Genomic DNA, 20918 nt, shown 5'->3' with positions numbered 1-20918 from the left:
TCCTGCACACGTGCTGTGTTCATGGGGCACAGCTGGGGCCTCCTTACCCATGCACAAAACATCACCTGGCATATCCCAGAAGAATTCATCTAGGGGATTCGGATCTGGGAATGGGCATTCCCTTCACAAGGTCTATCTAGGTTTGGGGATGACCATTTTACCAGTCATTCCATCACCACGCAGGAGTGGAAGGCAGTGCCCTGGCTCACTGGAGTCACTAATGAAACCTTTGTCTAGCTTTTCAAACACAATCAGTAACTGGTCCCTTAATGTCATTGAACATGTCAAAGGTTCACCTGTGTTTGCTTTGTGACCACTATCGTTGGTTGAATTGTGTCTTCTTAGAAGGTATGTTGAAGGTCTAACTTCTGGTACCTGGGAATGTGACTCTATTTGGTCTTCATGAAGGCCACCAAGTTAGAATGAGGTTATTAGAGCAGGCCTTCATCTAGTGTCATTGGTGTTGTCAGTAGAGAAGGACCTTTGGACCTAGGGACCCAATAAGAAACCAGTGACAACTGAGGCAGAGACTGGCAGGGTGCAACTACCAGCCAGCGATGGCCACACATTGCCCCCCAGTCCTTAAAGAGGAAAAAGCGAAGAGAGAGTCTTACTATAGATGTGACCCTGTTGATATCTGGACCCAGACTTCGAACCTCCGGAGCCACAGTGCAGAGAGGTTCTTTTGTTTTCCAGCACTCAGTTATTAAGACTTAGGAAACCACCACGTGCTTTTCCAAGTAAAGAACCCTTTGCTTTGATTATTTGAAGGTCTGTTCACATCCGTGGTACAAATCACTGTGTGGCCCCATGCAGTCCTTTACAGAAATAATAAGACATATGAACTGAAGTTACCTTGATGCTAATGTCCAGATAGGGAAGGTCTTTTCTATATGACAGCAAGGGCGGAGGCCCAATGCTGGTTAGTGTTCTTAGAGGAGATTCAAAGAATTTTACAAAGTCTTCATGAAACTAAATATTAAAAAGAGAGGGGAAAAATTAAAGATCGAATAAGTCGCTTTACAACAAGAACAGTGCATTGGTTATTGTGATAAATAGCTCTCACCTCCGTCTCACATAAAATACTTAGTTTCCGCTCTTCAGGATTAATTACCCACGTTTCTGAAGAGAAAGGATAGGTTCAGATGAGAAATTGCAACCCTTGTGCTGTGCATTCTGTTGTCCTCTAACCTAGAGATCCTCGCCCATCCTGACCTCATAACCCTGTATACTCAAACACAAATAGGTATGTATGTGCACACACACATGCACACACATGTGCACACACACAGCCTAAGCCCTTCATCTGCCCTGCCTGCCTATGTACATCTGTCTTTTCCAGCAAAGCAAGCATCCATTTACCTCTTAGCTTAGAAGCCGGCGTTTCTGGTTGCACCTCCTTTGTTTCTAGGGATGGTACTTTTTCTAAAAATAGAATAAGACAGAAAGTATATATGTAGTTATCATCAATCTTGAAAAAGGAGAAAGAAGTTAAATAGGAAGAAAAATAAAATAGAAAAATAAGTGCCTATGTTCGTTTCATTTTCAAATGTCCTCCCTTTGTGTAAATAAGAATTGAACAGAGACACACATGGGGGTCAGCTCTTTGGAAAGATAATGATACACAACTTCTCACACACCAGTGCCACTTTGTTGGCATCCTAGTTAGCTTTAGCTACAAACTTAACACAGCCTAGAGTTGCCTGAGAAAGGACTATCAATCGAGAGATTGAACAGGCCAGATTCACCGGTGGGCATGTGCCTTACTTTTTTATTGCTCTGCTAAGACATCATGTTCCAGGCAGTGTATAGAAGAAAGAATTTATTGGTGGTTTACAGTTTCAGAAACTGAGCCCATGACCATCATGGCCGGGAGCATAGAAGCAGGCAGGCAGGCATGGTGCTAGAACATTACCTGAGCTTTTCCATTCTTACCTGAAAGCGGGAGGCAGAGACACCTCACTGGGAATGGTAGGAGTTCTTGAAACCATCGAGCCCATCTCCAGTGACACACCTCCTCCAACAAGGCCACACCCCCTAATCCTTTCCAAACAGTTCCACCAACTGGGGACCAAGGATTCAAATATATGAGTCTATAGGGGGCATCCTTATTCACCCACCTCAGCATGTCTATGGAGGGTTGTCTTGATTGTTAATTGAGGTAGAAGGGTCAGCCACTGTGGGTGGCTCCATTCCCTGGTCAGGCTGTCCTGGCTTATGATAAGTAAGAAAGCTAGCAAAGCATGGGCCAGCAAGTTGCTTTCCTCCACGGTTTCTCCTCTGAGTTTCTGCTTGAGTTCCTTCTCTGACTTCCTCAAACAATGAACGGTAAAACTGTAAACTGAAACAAGCCCTCTCCTCCCCATAATTTCTTCTAAAGATTTATGTAAGGTACGTTAAATGTTGAATTTTTTTTTCTTATGGTGCTGGGGGTTGAACCCATGGTTTTTTGCATTCTAGATGGGCCCTCTTCCATAGTCTCTCTACACCCTAAACCATAGCTTATTAAATAAATTAAAAAACCACTATTTTTTATTGATGGTTTGTAAATTTTTAAAAGAGTGCATATGTCCTTTCTATAATATATATAGAAGGATATATAATAAAAATATAATGGGTCTCTCTCTTTCTCTTTCAAGACAGGGTTTCAGTGCATATCTTTGACTGCTCTAGAACTCACTATGTAAACCAGGCTGGCCTTGAACTCACGAAGCTCTGCTTGCCTATACTTTCTGAATACTCCCACTAAAGGTAAATGCTACTATGCTTGTCTTAATGGCAAGTTATTTCTTGATGAATACAAACACTGCCAATTATCAAATACTGTGTGCCAATGATTTTAAATATCTAATCTCATTTTGATGATCAGCACTTCTGTGTCACTATTTTGCTAAGAGATAAAGTGACTAAGGCTTGATGAGATGAACAGATTTGCCCAGTATCTCAATGTTTATTTACACTGCCTGGATTCAGCGTCAGCCCTGCTGCCCCATCCACACTGGTTGATTTTCCAATTTGCAATCCAACCCCCAACCCCCACACAGCAACAGCTAAGGAATCAAAATACTCACTTGGTTCCTTCTTAGAAATTTGTTGAAGCCAACTTTCCTCTGTTTGTACTGATATCTGAACTCTTTCATACAAACTTGGGTACATATCTCTGAAATTTAAGTCACAATGTTAGTTTAATTATATGGTTGTTAGCAGATCTACTTCTCTCTAGTATATTTTCAGCTGGATGACATATACCCGTAGAAAGTTCTGATGTTTTCTTTGAAATATTTTCTTCCATTCCTTTATTTTCAGTAAAGTTAAACAGGACTTGTGAATCAAATCAATTCCTTGGAAAGCCCTCCTTCCTGAGAGTCCTCAGATTTGAGGTCCATGAGAGGACTGGGTAAGAGTTTTATTAGGAGTTACTGAATGCCGTAGACAGACAGCATGGCGGGGGTTCTGAAGAGAGTTCAGGCCCATGAAGTTAAGTGGTAGACGGGAAGCCATGTCCACCATAGTGTACATTGGTTGTCTCTGATTACCAGCAGTGGCGGAAAGCGGGAAAGATGTGGCCTCTCATCCGTCATACAGGATATGACCTGTATGACGTCATACAGGATATGACCTGGGGGCTTGTGGTGCGTGCTAAACATTTTCTGAGGACGTGAGGATCACAGACTCATAGAGAGCCGCAGGAGAGTGCCTGGCATTTCTTTCACAGCCGCTGTGAGGGTGAGAAAGAGATTGCTCTAGGTGAGCATAGCCTGAGTAGGCCCAGCTCAAACGCCGTAGGTGATCATAACCCAAGTAGGCCCAGCTCAAATGCGGTAGGTGAGCATAGCTTGGGTACACCAGCTCTCCCCTGACTCTTTCTAGATCCTAGAGGTTGCTAACATCATTTCTTCTTCCCTGTAGGGATTTACTAGCACTGTACCTGCCTGCACATGCGTGGAATCCATACGGCTTGTGCTCGTGATGTGCACATTTAAACCTTTGCATGAATTTAAGTTCACACTGCATCTCATTTAGTTTAAAATTAATACAGGGCTGGGCATGTTGGACAGGCATCTAGGCACAAGGGTGAACTCAGTTCCAGTGAGACTGTCTTAGAAAAAACAAGGTGGAAAGCAATAAAGGGAGATACTTCTGGCCTCCACACGCTCATGCAGGCCTGACTGCACCTGCGCACAAACATGCGTACACGTACACCACACACACATGTGTGCGCACACACATTTTACAGGCTTTTTGTTTGCTTATTTGTTTTTCAAGACAGGGCTTCTCTGTGTAGCTTGGCTGTCATGGAACTTGCTCTGTAGACCATACTGACCTCGATCTTAGAGATTTGCCTGCCTTTGCCTCCTGAATGCCAAGAAATTATAAAAACTTTCTAAAAAGCGCTGATGTTAAGGAACATGCATGGTAATCAAACAACTCTAGTGGTAACAAGTAAACATTGTGTTTCAACCTCCCTTGCTTCTTTGCATTTTAATCGAATGATTGTGTTTTCTAAAACGATCGAACAACATTTGTTTCAATTAGTCTGTGTGGCGTCGGTGCCTATTCACCATGGGTCAGCTGTGTCCTCACCTGCCTCCCTGACACTCCGTTCCCTGGCACATTGCATCAGTAACCTGCGTTTGTTTCTCGATTCTGAAATGACTGTGTCCTAGAATAGGCAAAGAACTCCTCTGTGGAGGCCTCTGGGGCAAGTCTCCGAGGCGATCCTGTTTATCTACCTTCCTGAGAGACAAGCTGCAGGGACTACTCCACAAGAGGGAAATCCCCAGACATTTCCTGTGTATTTCCCTCGCGATGCAATAGCTACCAAAAATGAATACTTTTTTTTTTTTTTTTTTTTTAAATTTAAGTGTCCTTGCCTTCCTTAGTCTTCCATCAGGTATTGTTTATGGAACTGTTAGGCGGAAGATAAGTGAGGATGGCCACCAAATTCACTCTGTGGAGAGCATCCAGGGTAGGAACGAAGGCTGCTTTGCCTGTGCTGTTTCGATTACCTCCACACAAGCTAATCCAAACCTTGGTATTTCCTTTTCCCTGACAAGGGAGTGGAAGCCCATGCAGATGAAGGGACATCCACAAGAGTCAGAGAGGCTCTTCCCTTGGTCCAAAGCTTGTTTTGTCACTTTCATCTGTGTCTTAGCTGTTGTCCCATTGCTGAGAAGAGATACTAGGACCAAGGCAAGTCTTATAAGTCATCCAATTGGGGGCTTGCTTACAGTTTCAGAGGGTTAGTCCACGGTCATCATGGTGGGAGGCTGACAGGTGTGTGGCTTGAGCAGTAACTGTGTGCTTTACGTCCTGATCTTCAGGTACATGAGAGACAGACAGAGTCAGAGACAGAGACTGGGCCTGACATGGACTTTGGAAATCTCAAGCCCATCTCCACTGACACACTTCCTTCAACGAGGCCACATCTACTCCAACAAGACCACACCTCCTAATCTTTCTAACTTTCTCAAACAGTTCTACTCTGTTCACGCTAATATGTGAGCCTATGGGGGGGGTGATGACTAAGCATGCTAATATATGAGCCTTTGGGGGGGCATTCTCACCCAAACCACCACAGTCTGCCTTCTAAGGTGTGCACCGTTGTAATGAGAGCATCAGTAAGGCAATTGAAAATGGAAGTTGAACTGATGTTGGTTGCATTTTTAGGGCATTAAAGAAAAAAAATAAAACCCACCCAAAATCTCACCAAATTCAGTAAAGACTACTTGAAGTTTGTGTGTGTGTGTTTAGTTTTAAAAACATATTCTTAGGAATATTTATGAGACACAAGAATCTTGTCTGGAAAAGAGCTTCCCACAGACTCGCAATCACATGGCTGAAGACCAGGACAACATGGCAGCTCAGTACAGAAGGCTCCTTCCTTCTGCAGATCTTACTGAAGAAAAACGCACTCTGCACATCTGGCTCTGGAAAGATGCTCTCTTTGGCATGTAAGTAATACTCACCTCCTTAAAGGATATGCCACTGTAGGGGAGAGGAGGGCCAGAGCAGAGGAGACGAAAACTTAAAAACAAGAGAAAGGTTTCCCAAAAGGGAATTTCTGAGAAATTTCTATTTTCATACAGCCAAAAATAGAAAGGAGGGAATGGTGGCTGGCTATCATCATAGTAAGTCAAGAAATGACCTTGGAACAACCAGTCAGGAAGGCATCTTGTTCTTTTATTTGGGGCACCTGACAGCAGTTTTTTTTTCTTTAAAAAATTATCTTAGTTTTTTGTGTATGAGTGATTTGCCTGTGTGTATGCATGTGTACCGTGTGTGTGCCTGGTGCCATTTGGAGACCAGGAACTGGCTGGAGTTACAGATGTTTGTTAGGGACCATGTGGGTACTGGGAACTGAACTTGGGTCCTCTTCAAGAACAGCAAGTGCTTTTCATCACTGGGGCCACCTCTCCAGCCCCAGTAATTTTATTTCTAAAGCAGGGTAAAGAACAGCTTGTTGTTATTGTTGTTGAAAAGTGGTCATATTGCCTGGGCAGTTTTCCTCCTGGATGAGAAACAGGGCAGAGAACACAGCTACTGTTTCAACAAACTTGAAGGGTGAGAGACAAAGGGCAGGGGTGAGAATGCGAAGGGTAAAAGACAAAGGCAGGGGTGAGGATGAGAAGGGGGAGAAATGAAGGCAGAGGTGATGATGAGAAGAGGAGAGACAAAGGGCAGGGGTGAGGATGAGAAGGGGGAGAGGCAAGGGGCAGGGGTAAAGATGAGAAGGGGAGAGACAAAGGGCAGGGGTGAGGATGAGAAGGAGGAGAGATGAAGGACAGGGGTGAGGATGAGAAAGGGAGAGACGAAGGACAGGGGTGAGAATGAAAAGCAGAGAGACAAAGGGCAGGGGTGAGGATGAGAAAGGGGAGAGACGAAGGGCAGGTGTGAGGATGAGAAGAGTTTGAAGCAGACTGATCACTAACCCTGGGTCCTGGGAGCCGATGAGGCAATGTCCTCGGATCTTAAAGGACCAGGCTTTGAGACACAGGCTAGGTTGTATTACTGATAAAACCTGATGGTAAAATAGAGAAGTTTGCAGGCAGGGAGCAGCTTAGGAATTTGAGTACTCGTGAGAACTACATGAAAAATACTATCTAAAGAATTTTCTCAGTGAAAAGAAAGGAAGGAAAGGTGGACAACTGGAAATCATGAGAATGGGGCCATGAAACAGCCCAGAGAAAGTAAAGGCAACTGAACACAACCGAATGGGAAATCTTGGTTTCTAGGCAACATCGGATTTTATATTCTTGTCCATGAATCCAATATACTGGATTCTTAACATTCAACTGAGGATTTTTTTTTCAATTTTCTCAAACTGTAACTAACAAAATAATGCATATATTTTAAAATATATTATATATTATAAAATTGCAAAGTAATATCCACAAGGCTGTGGTTTCCTCTCCCAGAATACATGTAAAAAAGCTGGTTATGGCAGTTAACATCTGTAACCCTAGCAACAGGGACACAAAGACCAGTGGGCCCCTGGGGTTTGACCAGTTAATCTAACAATGAGAGGCATTATCTCAAAGAAGAAAGATGAGCAGCCCCTCAAGACGATGCCTATGCACGAAAATAGACACATGTACCCCCCATGTGTGCACACACATGCACACACACATGTAATAGAAGGAAAACCAAGAATGCCAAAATTATGTTAACTCTGGTGGCTCAGGGAAGAATGATGTGGAGAATTTCAATTTTATTGGTTTGTCTACTCTATTTCTTTAAAAACCACACATTGCATTAGAAATTTGAATTAAATGGATAAAAACCACAAACATTCTCTCTCTCTCTCTCTCTCTCTCTCTCTCTCTCTCTCTCTCTCTCTCTCTCGTGTGTGTGTGTGTGTTAGGAGTGGTGAAATGTGCAAGTGAGTCCAGCTGCCTCTTGAGACCAGAGGTGCTGGAGCTGGTGTTGCAGGCCTATGTGGAACACCCCTGAGTGGGTGCTGGAAACCCAACTCAGTACACTCCCTTAACTAGTGAACCATCTTCCAGCCCCAGCACTTATACTATTGTCTACGTGGTCTGTCCTTACTATGTATCGTGTTGATAAGTAGACACATCATACTTACAGGTGGGCAATAAGATGAAGCCAGCAACCTCATCTTTCTCTCTTACAAAGTGACTACTAATGTAGGCGTTGTTGTTTGTGAACTTTCTTGTTTTATGCTGTGTAAGCCAGAGTGGGTTGCCTCAGACTCTGGAATGTTGGGATTACATCATGTACTAGCATGCTTGGGAAAAAAAAACAAAAGCAAAAACAACCAAACTCTTTGAAGAAGTACGTTGTAAGTGACTTGCGCTATTCGTAACCAATCTAAAATCTAAAACCAATCTATCTGCTTAAAAAAACATGACAATTGAAAACATTTTCTTACCTATCTACAGTCACTTCAGACAAGTCTTTCTTAAATGTTTGAAATATTTTAGGATAACCTGTTGAATGAAACATTGAACTATTTAGCCATTCCATGCCACGGGTTCTTGAAGGGAAATTTTGTCCCCCGGGAACATTTGGTGAGGGATGAAGACAGTCTGGTTGTCACAGGGATGTGTGTGTGTGTGTGTATATGACTTTGTGCGCATGCGCCCGCGTGTATTTACAAGCACATAATCAGGGGTAGAAGAGGCCACGGATACTGGTAAACAACACATCCTAGAATACGCGAGGACACCACCCTTTCCCCAACTGTAAAGACAAACCCCCTGGAAAATGCGAACTGTGAGAGTTTGAGGAGTGGTTCTAAGTGCCCTGCTTTCCTTTTTCTGTAAGACAGAGATCTAGCGGGGCCAGCAAGGAAGTTCAAGGCACAGGAGAGAGCTGTGTGTGTTACTACAGAACCCGGTAAGTTGCTCGGTACCCTTCAGGCAACCCTGTCGGGGGAGTGAGAGACCCATCTTCCACCTTTTACTAAGCGATTCCTCTATATCCTACACTAGGAGCCATCATGGCCTTCAGTCAAGACTTGATAGTGTCTGTGCAGTGGGCAGCAGAGGGAGGGGTGCGCAGGTTGCCCCCAGGTCAGCTCCCCTCCCCAAGAGAAACCCAAAACTACTTCTATGGGACGAGGCGCTGCTGCTGCTGGAAGCACAAGAGCCTTCGCTGGGCTGCTGTAACTCCTCCTCGCTCCACATGGGGCTGGATAGATGGCTGGGTGGGGGCGTGGAGCTCAGGCTGGGGGTGACCACGCTAGTTAGACGAGGACGCAATTCTAAGCCTTCGTCGTCGTTGTCGGAAAGGCCTTCACGGTTGTCCGTGGTTTTCCAGAGGTCGTCATCGTCCATCAACTGGTCGGGATTGTCTTGTTGGTGGCTCGCCACTTCCTCCCTCCCCTGTGCCCCCTCCGCCTCCTCTTCCTCCTCTTCCTCCAACACCTCCTCTTCCTCGATCGAGGCCTCATCGGGCTCCTTCGGGCTGCCCTTCCCGGGCTCCTTCGGGCTGCCCTTCCCGGGCTCCTTCGGGCTGCCCTTCCCGGGCTCCTTCGAGCTGCCCTTCCCGGGCTCCTTCGAGCTGCCCTTCCCGGGCTCCTTCGGGCTGCCCTTCCTGGCTTCTAGGATGCTGCGACGGGGGCGCATGTTTGCCGGCGAGAGGTCTGGGAGCGCGAGCTGCAGTTGAGCGTCTGTCTCCCAGGGTAATGACCGAACCTTTAGGCTTTAAAGCAGCAGTACCCCTTAGCGCAGGGCTTTAAAGCAGCAGTACCCCTTAGCGCACCAGTGGAGGGTAGGGAGCCCAGGCAGAACCGTGGCAAACTCCTAGCCCTTCCTAATCTGCAGAGAAGCAGCCTCCCTTGGAGTCATCCTCCAGGTTTTAAAAGAGGAAGTGGCTTCTGGAGATGGACATCCACAACGCCACTTGGCATTGAGGGAGCTGTGTGATTTGATTCTAGTAGAAAGATGCCTATTGGAAATTCTAGTAAAACTCTGTTTACAATATTAGACATCAGCCTTTGGTGTGTAGTTTGCAGACTTGACTTACGAGAATATTGCCTTGAATTGTTTATGTTTATTATTACTACTACTACTATTAGACATCCTATATATTTTGCGGCTGACATATTTTGAGTCCCTCTAGCCCTAGTTTGGTCTATTGCTTGATCCATCCTTTCATCTTGAAAGTAGAAACCACCTGAGATATCTGGCCACCACGGACCACCTCTTATCTTCTAGGGCGTTTGTTTTCAATTCATGGTACTTTAATTATTTTGTAAAATCTTTGCCCATACTCAGAAAGGTATCCAGGATAACATAGTGAACATCGGGTTGACTTGTTCATCGGATGCCCAGGGTCAGGCCTAGAAGTCACTGTGTGTGATTCCTGCTATGTCACTTGACCTTTGCCGGTCTTTGTGGGTGAAACGGCAAATATTTGTGGATATTGAATATAAAATGGTGGTCTGTAACTATGAACAGGTTTCATCAAAGACTACTGGAAACACGAAGGAAGACAGGGGTACTAGCAGCATGGTGCCTTTGGGAGGACCTATCAGCAGACAGATGTCCTTCAAGTGGTTTGGAAGGGGATCTAAGGAAGAGTTTCTGTTGGGAGGCAGGACAATTCCGTGATATGTATTATGCAATGCCACAATGGCCCTAACTTCTGTTTTTATCTAGACAATCCTAAGTGGCCCTGCTTTGTTTCTTTTTAACATACTGTCAGAATGACCCTTCTTGAGGAGTTGTTCCCATAGATAATTCCTGTCCCACAGAAGAGCACATGGTCTCGTGTGAATGTCCTGCTAGCTTGTCCTAACACTGAGGTTTAGCTGTGGGCCATGGGAGTCTAGCCAGTCTTTCATGCAAGGGTCTTACCAGTAAGACTCTAAAGTGAATGAGAAGTTAGGTGTGTTGGTTCACTGAGCAATGTTTTATGGTTGTTAATTCAAGACTGTATTTATTAAGCACTACTATGATCCAAGCCTCTGTTGGAAGCTGGGCCAGGACAGTAGGCAGATGAAGACTGTCTAAGTAACTGGCAAAAGTACTTAATTCCCTGTCAGGGTTCAGCGAGATAACTGGATAAGATTTGCATTAGGATTTAGACCAGGGAGTGAGGGGTACAAATTAGTCAACACGCTGGGGGCTTTGGAAAAAGGGTCAAATGTGCGTGGACAGGGACATAAAGAGCACTGCAGCAGGTCCAGGACAGGAAGGCACTCTCTTCCTGGAGAGACCTGGAGAGGTGGGGAAGTGTGGTGATCTCGTGTTTGTACAAATAAAGTTTGCCTGGAGATCAGAGGGCAGAGCTAGTCACTAGCTAACCATAGAGGTCTGGAGGTCTGTACAGACAGACAGGAAGTGATATGGCTGGGCGGAGAGAGGAAGCGATGTGTCCAGAGGAAACAGGAACTCAGTCTGTTTTCCACTGGGAAGGTGAGTAGGTAAAGTGGCTGTCGTTTGGCTCCTTCTTCTCTCTGACCTCTCTGTATCTGACTCTGGGCTTTTATTATTAAGAACTATTAGAACTCGTGCTCCAGGGAGTAAATAAGATACGTGGGATTTAAGACGAAAAAAGCCTTTGTAGACAATTTTACAACTATGGGAACGGGTGCTAGGGGTGAGCCTAGAGCCTGGGGTATACACCCTACAACTGAGCTTAAACCCTAGTAAGAGCACTCTGGTGTTAGAAACAGCTTGAGGTCCTCAAATTCAACTGGCCCTCTACATGGGGAAGTGACTTGTTTAAAGGGATCCAGCTCTGTTTCTGCTTCCAGAGCTCTCAGAAGACAGTCACACTGTGGGGAGAGACGGGGGTCAGGGTGGGTGTGCTTAGTCAAGACGGCCTGCCTCTGGATGGCTTCTGTGACTGCTCTGTTTCCCCAGTTCCGATGTAGGCTACAGGTAAAGAGTATTCCTTTTCGGATATGTTCAGCCTCCTTCCGGGACTCTTCTTCCACAGGGACCAGGGTCTTGTTTCCCTTGATGCTACTGTCTGTCATTCTGAGAAGGGGTCATTTAGCACTCCCCGTTTCCCGTGTCTTCTTAGGATCCGGGACTTGAGAAGTAACAAATTACATGGCTGGGGGATTAAGCCTTCATTCCTTGATGTGCAAACTGTCAGTCACTTACCTTTCTGCTTAGTTACTCTTTTCCTTTTGGAAAACTGATCCAGGGTTTTATTTGTCTTAGATCCATAATATTCTGTTTAGAAAATACTGATAACTTCAGTGATCTGTAAAATAATGTCTGGAGAGCTTCATTTGAGCACCCACATGTATTTTAGGAACCCACATTTTCCCTGCCACAAATATATAGTGTTATGTAGTTGTTTTCTCTGTTGTCATGGGTTGTTTGCTTTCCCCTCTATTTACTGACACGATACCAGTACTTTGAGAAATTTTTGTACAATTCCCATTTCTTATTGGTGTGCAGGATACTGTAGATATTTCCACGTTGTTGAGGTATCATGGGTGTAGCTTCCTTGTCATTTCTTATGAGATACATTCTTGTGGTGACTTCCTGATCCTTTGGTGTTGGGAGCAGTGAGACCCCAGATCCTGAATTTCTTGTAAACAACTTGTTTTCCCCTGATCTGAGTGCCTACAGCTGCTCTGAGCACGAGACCTTCAGGAGTTCCTGATGGCAGGAGAGTGATTTCTGGTGGGTTTGGCTGGGGCGTGGCTATCTCTATATAATCTGCCCCTGAACACAATTAAGGGGCATTCTTGGGGAATTCAAGGATGACCCGTGTCTCTGTCTCTCTGTGTGTGTTTGTGTATTTTAACCTCCAAGCCCCTTGCCCGAAGCCCGCGAACTGGGTAATAGCGCACCAAGCGCAGACACGGGGGCGCGGTGCTCGGCACTTTAGCTTTAATGACCTTTCCGCCCCTCCTCTGCCATGTTTGCTGAGCCTTGGGTGCAGGAGCTGTGTTGTCGATGTATCCTTTGGGTGATGGGCCCTCTTAGAATCGCTTGTTGTCTTCCTTTTGACCAGTTGTGGTTTTCTGCAATGATCTCTGTTGCAAAGAGAAGGGGGTGAGAGCTACTCTTACCAATGGGTATAAGTATTTAGTAATTACGCTGGGTTAATAAAGTGGCAGTAATAGATTCTTCTCTAAGATCTATGACCTGACTAGCCCCGGGTGGTTAGCTAGTTTCAGTACCAGGTATGGCTTGTCTCCTATTGATCAGTCCGGAAGTCTGATTGGAGAACTCTTGGTTACCATGAGGAAATGAGTGCCACTATTGCACCCTGCAGGTTCTCACGCCATGCTCTTCTTCGTGTGGTTCATAGCATCACAGCTGGGTGTGACCACTGGTTGCTTATCGCTTGGAAGCTTGCATAGCACCTATCAGGGTTACGAAATCTCGTCCTCAGAGAGGAGGCTTTCGAGGCAGATCAGGCTGGGGTCCTCCAGAGCTGTGTCTGAAGCAGATGGTGTCTCTACTGACTTATTTCCAACCTCTGAGAGGCATCTAAGGGCTCCATCAGTGGCCTACATTGTTTTGGGGGGTCTCTGACAACAGGTAGAAGAGGGGTTTCTTATGCCTGATATCTGGACTTTTCTTAGTAGTTTCATAGATATTCATTAGCAGTTCGTGAAGGAGGTGCATTTCCTCAGAATATTTTTTGTTAAGCCTTGCTCTGATTTACAGTGGAAGAGGAATATTAAAGAACCACAGCTTTGCCCACAGCCAATTACTGAAGAATGTGTCTGGCTGCGCTAGCCTAAGAAGGGCATATTTGTAAACATCAGAGCTTCTGTTTCCCTCCAGCTCCGTTCAGAAGGTGATTTTGGGAAGACCGCATCTGCCTCTTGATTAGCAGTGACATCTGCCGTCTTTGTTCTTGCTACTGTGTTGGAGACTGCCTGGGAGGGCTGAGAGGGAAAGGAATCAGTAGTCTTTTTCCCACTTTCTGACTCCCTGCATCCATTTGCTTTCTGTCCCTGGAGTCATACCTTGTCTCTAGTTCTGATGTCAAGCCCAGATTCACCACCCCTATGGCTTCAGCTCCTTTGATCTGAGAGCCTAACTCTGTTTGTTACCTTTGGACTTTGTCTCTGCAGTCACCAAGAAATAGATACTCTTTATCCTGGCTGATGCTGACGACTCCAGGATCATCCTTTCTCCTCCTTTCCTCTTCCAGGACATTGCATCCATTCATGGACTAAGAACGCTGAGTTGTGATTTGTTCGCTTAAAAGTCGTTGTTGAGTGTTAGGCCACTGGTACTGTGCTCAGCTTCGGGGAACTAGCAAAGCAAGATTTCCGCGGGCACTCACAAGTCCCTTCGCTGAAGAGAGGCCACGTGACAGTTACAAAATCAGCATGCTGTAAGTACTATGGGATGAGAGTAGAGTCTGGTGGGAGATGGGTGTAGATGGGCAGGGATTCTTTTAGCAGAGGATATCAGGGTGTGTATTGTAAGACACTGGGTCTGCCCTTAATATTCCATGTCTCGTGACTTGTTAAAAGCAGCCACAGGACCCCGGGGTGCCAAGCTCAATGCCCACTGTAGGACTCTTGTGCTGGCTCATCAGCCCTCAGTACAGAACAGCATTCGGTTTCATTTTCCCCGCCTAGCTCTATTCTGTCCTATCACAGGCCAAAGCAGATCCTTTATTCATTAACCAAGAAAAGCATCACACACACAGAAGGACTTCCTACACCACCAGAAGAATTTTTTAAAATGTAACTTACATAGGAAGAGTTGTATACAGTTTACAGGTCTACAACTTGGCACATTTTATACATGCTGAGTCATGTTTTAATAACTGAATATTAACCATGTATCTATTAAGCTAAATGCCTCCATAAGCTATGTGACAATATCATTAGTCATTTTTTTTTTTTTTCTCAGTGAAACACAAGTCTTTACTTGCCTGGATGCTGCAATGCTATCCACACAGGCTGCCATTCTGAGACTTCAACATGAGACTTCAATGAAACCGTTCTTCTGACTGGTAAGTGGACACAGAACATGCTTCTCCATGCCCACCAAGTTTGTCTTGTCTTGGCAGCTGTCTTGGTTCACTAGGCCAGGCCTAGTCAGTATAGCACCTCATAGTTCTGCAATCCCAGGTATCTTCCCTCAGGGGTGTGGCACTTGGTGGGAACACATGTGTGGTACCTGGTGGAAGCAGCTTTTGCTTTTAAAGATGAATGTACTGTCTTTGGAGCAACCTGCCATTCTGGACAGAGAGACTATCTGGGAGAGACACCCCTAGAGGTTTCCAAGAGCTCTGTAGAAGCCCTTGGGGAGATTGGTACGTGGAACAGATCATCACAGATGCCCCTCCTCCCTTCCGTATACTCCTTTGTGGTAGAACTTTGCGACTTCTCACATCTCCCCTGTTTACATCTGCTTTGGTGAAACTGGCACTAGCCAATCACAAACAAGCGGAAAGCACCCGAGCAGAGGGAGGCTTGCCTGCGAACATCACATGACAGCCTGGGCTCATCCTTGGGGGATTGGAGCCATGCGGAGCAGAGACCAGTAGTTGCAGTGGAAGGGCCTTCAACTGAACACTGCCACCCAGCTGAATGTCGAGGAGATCTCTGGTGACCTCGGCAGCTGGTCACAGGTATGAGCCAGCCGGCTCAAGCTCAGATCGGCACCGTAGACCTCAGCTGTGAGGCGTGAACTAAGTCCTGTGCTGTCGTGTCTGAGTTTACAAGACAAAACCCACTGGATTTCGGGAGAGTTGGTTACTTCGCACTAGACCTTGAGGCTGTGTCTGATGGCTCCCGTGTCCGGGATCTTGTAGCCCTGTTCTGTTGTTTAGTTTCTGCTGGTTTTTGTTGTTCTTGTTCATGCAGCCTTATCCCCTTACATATTTGATTAATGTTTGTATATTATACACCAGATGCTATTTAAAAAATTACAGAAAACATTTCAGGTCGGCGTAATCAGGAAACAGGGGGACACCTGAGAGCAAAGGGTCCTCTCACCTGCCTTTCCTTGCCTGATTTCCACCTCTACCTGGGTGACGCCCAGGAATTCTGACAAAAACTGACCGACCAGGCTGCAAAACTGCTGTATTCCTGTTTCTGACACCCTTCCCAAGCAAGGTTGTTAATGATTTGTGAACTTGGCCTTTTTTCTATCCTCCTTGTGATCTGTTTATAGCTAAACCCCTTTGAGCGGTTTGTGTCCACCAGAACTCCCTTCTTCACCTAGGAACCAGCACAGTATGTAAAAGTCTTTCAAGGCTGAAACCGAGGATAAGAAACAGGCTTTCTTTCCCTAATATCTCCACTTAGCTGCAGCCCCAAACCATGCAGCCTGCTACTTGTGAGGCACTTGGTGCTTCCTCTCCTGACACCCATACTTGGCTTTCTTTGTGTAGGCCTTTTCTTTCTGTTTAATCAATAAGCTTGCTAAGTTTGCTCCACTCAGTCTTGAACTTTGTTCTGAGCAGGTTGACTGCACCAAGCAGCAGCCTCGCCTACCCCCAGACTCGCCGGGCCACACTGCAGCAACCTTTTGCTGCATTTCCTGCTTCTGGTGATAAACAAACTGAGGTTGAAGATTATATAATCTTCCTCTGGAGAGAATTACACTTGCTTAGGAAGGCACGTAGGCGTACTTATCATAAGAAATAATATGGAATCTACCCAGCTCTATTTTGGTGGTTGCCAGGATTTGAAGCTAAAGCAGGGCTTCGCCTATGTCTTTGTAACCCTGGTGTTTAAAACACAGCCCAGCAGGCTCTCCACTGGCGTCATGGTGGGTCCATCAGCCCCCTTTCCCACTCTTGGTTAGCACTGACCCTCATTTTCTGCTGTTAGCCCACTCCAAATTGTAAGAGAATTTGTTCAGACCCTTGGTTATCATTTAAAAACCTACATGCATCTCAGATAAAGAGCGCAGAGGGGCTGTCTGGGTCTGGTTTACCGTCTTCCTATCAGTTGCTTTGGTTGTGGTTCTTTTACACAGGCACAGAAAAGTTAATAGACAAAAGGGCGTAACCCATCCCTTTTGGTTTGCTAAATGCCCAGTCCTCTCTCCTTTGTGGATTCCAATGGGATTTCTGGAAGGCTACACAAAATTCTGTCTTTATAAAAGCCATTGGCTTTTTTTTTTTTTTTCTCTGATGCGATATTTTATGTCTCCATCCTTTGAATTGGATACAAGCTCAAAGAAACTAGTACTATTTAGGACATTGGGAGAATCAAATGTTGCAGTGTTTGCAATGAACCTAATATTGTGCTCGTTATTAGTAGCTATTATCCCAACCAAAATTTACCATTTTTATTCTTGGAGGAAAAAAGAATAATGGATTACATTTGATGGTTTATATGACAGCTATTTGTATGTTTTGGGCAGTTTCAACTCATGTCCAGTTTATTTCTTTTTTCCCTCAGTTCTCCCTCCCTCTGTTCCTCCTCAACCCCTTACAACAGGGTGTAGTAATACAGACGAACAGGAGGGGGCAGCATACTGTTACACTAACAGCTCAGCCCATAGGACTTGACTAGTACCAAGGAAGAATGAAAAGTCCACCCTCAAATACAACGTGATATTCTATGGGAGGGAAGCACTCTGGGAAGTTACTCTGGAGGACAGCAGCCGCATTGCCCCCACGCACGTCTGCCTTAAGGAGGGCAGAGACCGTTTCTTCAGTTCTCACGGATACCCTTCGCACTTGTGGCGAGCAGGTTTCCTCAGCTGAGATGCTCCAGTCTGGTAGCCTTCCTTTGGAAGTGCTGTCTTAGAACGTGCCTTAATAAAGTGTCTTGTTTCTGGGGCACCCAGAAGAGTTCCTAACCTAGGGGATTCCTTGCAACATCTGCTGAGCTTCTGTTCAAGTGTAACTGTCTGTATTCCCTGAGTCCCTCGAGGCTAGAGACTGTACCATCATGTTTGTGTCTCCGTAGTTTACCATAGTGCAGGGCTACGCTGCACCAAGGGCAGGAGCTGGGAGAAGAGGGACAGCTAGGATCGCGATGTTCGGGAACAGTAGCGCTCTCCTGTTAAGCCCCGCCTACTGAACTGTCTTGAGTAACTTCTTTCTTTTCTCAGTTTAAAATTTTCATGGTTTTGAGCATCCAACACACTAGTACTATATTTACATTATCCCCACCTCCCCACTTCCACCTCCAACTTCTCCCTTGTGCCCACTTTGTCTCTTGAATTCACTACCTCTTCTCCTGTAGTTACTGTTTTTTTTTTTTTTTTTTTTTTTTTTTTTTTTTTTTTTTTGGTTTTTCGAGACAGGGTTTCTCTGTGGTTTTGGAGCCTGTCCTGGAACTAGCTCTTGTAGACCAGGCTGGTCTCGAACTCACAGAGATCCGCCTGCCTCTGCCTCCCAAGTGCTGGGATTAAAGGCGTGCGCCACCACCGCCCGGCTGTAGTTACTGTTATATAAATACACACGTGCAGGTACAAGCATGCATGTGCTCATACACATGCACACAGAGAGCCTACTGAGTCCATTTAGTGTTGCTTGTATGTACATGTGTTTGGGGCTGACCACTTAGGAATGGATAACATATCAAGGTCCCTGGAGAAAACTGATTCCCCGCCCTGCCCCAAAGCAGCCACTGACTACCTGTAGCTCATCATTTAAGGATGGAGGCCTGTGAAACATCTCCCATTTATGTTGCCATGTCAATTGGGGTTGTCATTGTGCGAGTCTTGTTTTGGCAACTATATTGTTGAGATTTCAGGGATGCAGCAACCCTGTCATGTCTAGAAGACACTATCTCACAGGTAGCATTGTTTAAGAATATTTAACCATGTAAAGATGTGTTGCATTTGTTTGTGCTGTGGAATATCACTTTAACTGTGGAAAGGTGTGCTACATTTGTTTCTGCTGCCTTTTTAATTATGTAAAGATGGGTTGCTTTTGCTTAGGCTTCATTTGTTTAACTATGTAAAATGTGTTGCTGTTTCACCGTGCCTGTCTGAGGCACCCGATTGGTCGAATGAAAAGCTGAATGGCCAATAGCTAGGTAGGAGATGAATAGGCAGGGTTGGCAAGGAGAGAGAATAAGTAGGAAGAGAAATCTAGGGGAGAGAGAGAGAGAGGAGAGAAGAGAAGGGGGGAGGGAGGGAGGGGAAGAGAATGAGGGAGAAAACATACCTGGGGCCAGAAGACCAGTAGCTGCCAGCCAGCCATGGAATAGAACATACAGAAAGAAAAAGAAAGAGAGAGAGAGAGAGAGAGAGAGAGAGAGAGAGAGAGAGAGAGAGAGAGAGAAAACAAAAGGTAAAAAGCTCTGAGGTGAAACATAGATGAAAGAAACAGGATACTTTAAGTTGAAAGAGAGAGTTGGGACAAGCATAAGATAAAACTGAGCATCATAAGTAATATTAAGTCTCTGTGTCATGATTTGGGAGCTGGTTGGTGACCCAAAAGAAAAAGCCTGGTACATAGCATCCTGATGCCCTGGCTCTTAAATCTTTCTGTCCCCTTTGCCATAATGCTCCCTGAGCTAAGTTTAGGGGTATCGGTTGTGCTGTAGATGACTATGGACTGAGCACCCCATTGTCACTTAGTCTCTGTATTTTGACCAGTTGCAGATCTCTATAGGAGCCCCCACTTTTTACAGAAAGGTTTTTTTTGTTGAGGGGTGAGAGCTACACTTACCCGTGGATACTAGCATAAGTGTTTAGAATGCAATTAGAGAAAGTAACATGAGCTAGGAGAATGACCATAGCAGGTTCTTCTCTATGTTCTGTAGCCTCTCCAGCCATGGATCCTTGGCTAGGTTTACGGTACCAAACACCTAGCAAGGTCCAATTAGACAGCCATTGGACTCTTCCAAGTGCCACTATTCAGTCATTGGAGATGTCTTGCCAGACTCATTGTTGTGACTCATAGGTTTCACAGATGGGCAGGATTATTGATTGTTTCTCTCTTGGCATCTTACAGAAGACCTTCTGATACTATGGGAGCCAGTCCTCAGGAAGGAAGCTTCCCCATCAGTTCTAGCTCAGTTGGGGTTAGAGTTAGTCCTGTGACTGAAGTGTGTGCTGTCTTCAGCAATAGAGACTTACCTCCAAGTTTTGGGGGGCAAGCAGGGTAATGGCAATAGCCTATATTGTTTTTATATCCCAGACTAACCCTAACCAACAATTTGAAGGGAGATTTCTCATGCTTGGTACTGGGGTTTTAGATGTCTGTGGCTCTTGAGATGAACATTAGTACCCCGTGTGATATAACAACACACACAGAGAGACATCCACACACGCACATATAGCCATACACACACATATATGTATGTATACACCCCTATATATAGATGATGATGATTGTGTGTGTGTGTGTGTGTGTAATATATTTCCAAGATGGGCCTGGTGGGTGGCCATGCCTTTAATCCCAGCACCTGGGAGAAAGAGGCAGGCAGATCTCTGTGATCCGCCAAGGATACACAGAACCGGTCTCAAAAATGTTCCCTTATGGCTTTTCCAAACATCCTTTGTGCTGTTTGTCTCTCCTTCCCCTGCAGTCTCACTCCCTCCCCCCCCCCCCCCGTCACAATGTCCATGTCCTACCACCCCCGTCTCTTGAGTTCCTCTGCACCCCGCCCTACATGGCTCTTTCCCTCTCATTGGCTTCTGCAGTCACTACAGGTTAGATATCCGGATCTAACGATCTGGAGCTATGATGCAGCATTTGTCTTTCTGCGTCTGGGTTTCCTCACTCAGCATAATGAAGAACACATTTTTAAAGTATTCTCATAATATTCTGAACGTATTGGTGTTTGCTGTAATGTTCCCCTCTTTGCCTCAGATTTTTGTTTATTTGGGTCTCCTCTGTCTTTCATTTCGTTAATCCAGCTAAGGGTCTATCAATTTTGTTTATGTTTTCAAAGAACCAGCTCTTAGATTGATTCTTTGTGTTTTTGTTTGTTTCTTATCCCATTAATTTATGCTTTGATTCTCAAGGCATAATTTTGAGTTTTTCATCTTCTGGGTTTGAATTTAGTTTTTTCCCCTCCTCATTCTTGAATTCCC

The 20918-nt window shown here is 45.3% G+C and overlaps 1 protein-coding gene across 1 annotated transcript in view; it reads right to left on the bottom strand.

Moving 5' to 3' along the window:
• Erich6 (glutamate rich 6) overlaps positions 1-9590 on the bottom strand; it is a 29749-nt gene extending 20159 nt beyond the window's left edge. The window contains exons 1-7 of the mRNA XM_057756726.1: positions 9148-9590; positions 9071-9117; positions 8393-8450; positions 3049-3160; positions 1363-1399; positions 1067-1122; positions 856-972 (exon numbers count right to left, since the gene is read on the bottom strand). Of these exons, the coding sequence (XP_057612709.1) occupies positions 856-972; positions 1067-1122; positions 1363-1399; positions 3049-3160; positions 8393-8450; positions 9071-9117; positions 9148-9590 (870 nt within the window). The remainder of the gene's footprint in view (positions 1-855; positions 973-1066; positions 1123-1362; positions 1400-3048; positions 3161-8392; positions 8451-9070; positions 9118-9147) is intronic.
• Positions 9591-20918: the final 11328 nt, after the last annotated feature.

This window comes from Chionomys nivalis, chromosome 24 (assembly GCF_950005125.1).
Source record: "Chionomys nivalis chromosome 24, mChiNiv1.1, whole genome shotgun sequence".
Classification (NCBI taxonomy): domain Eukaryota; kingdom Metazoa; phylum Chordata; class Mammalia; order Rodentia; family Cricetidae; genus Chionomys; species Chionomys nivalis.
This window is presented reverse-complemented; position numbering and strand designations above follow the sequence as displayed.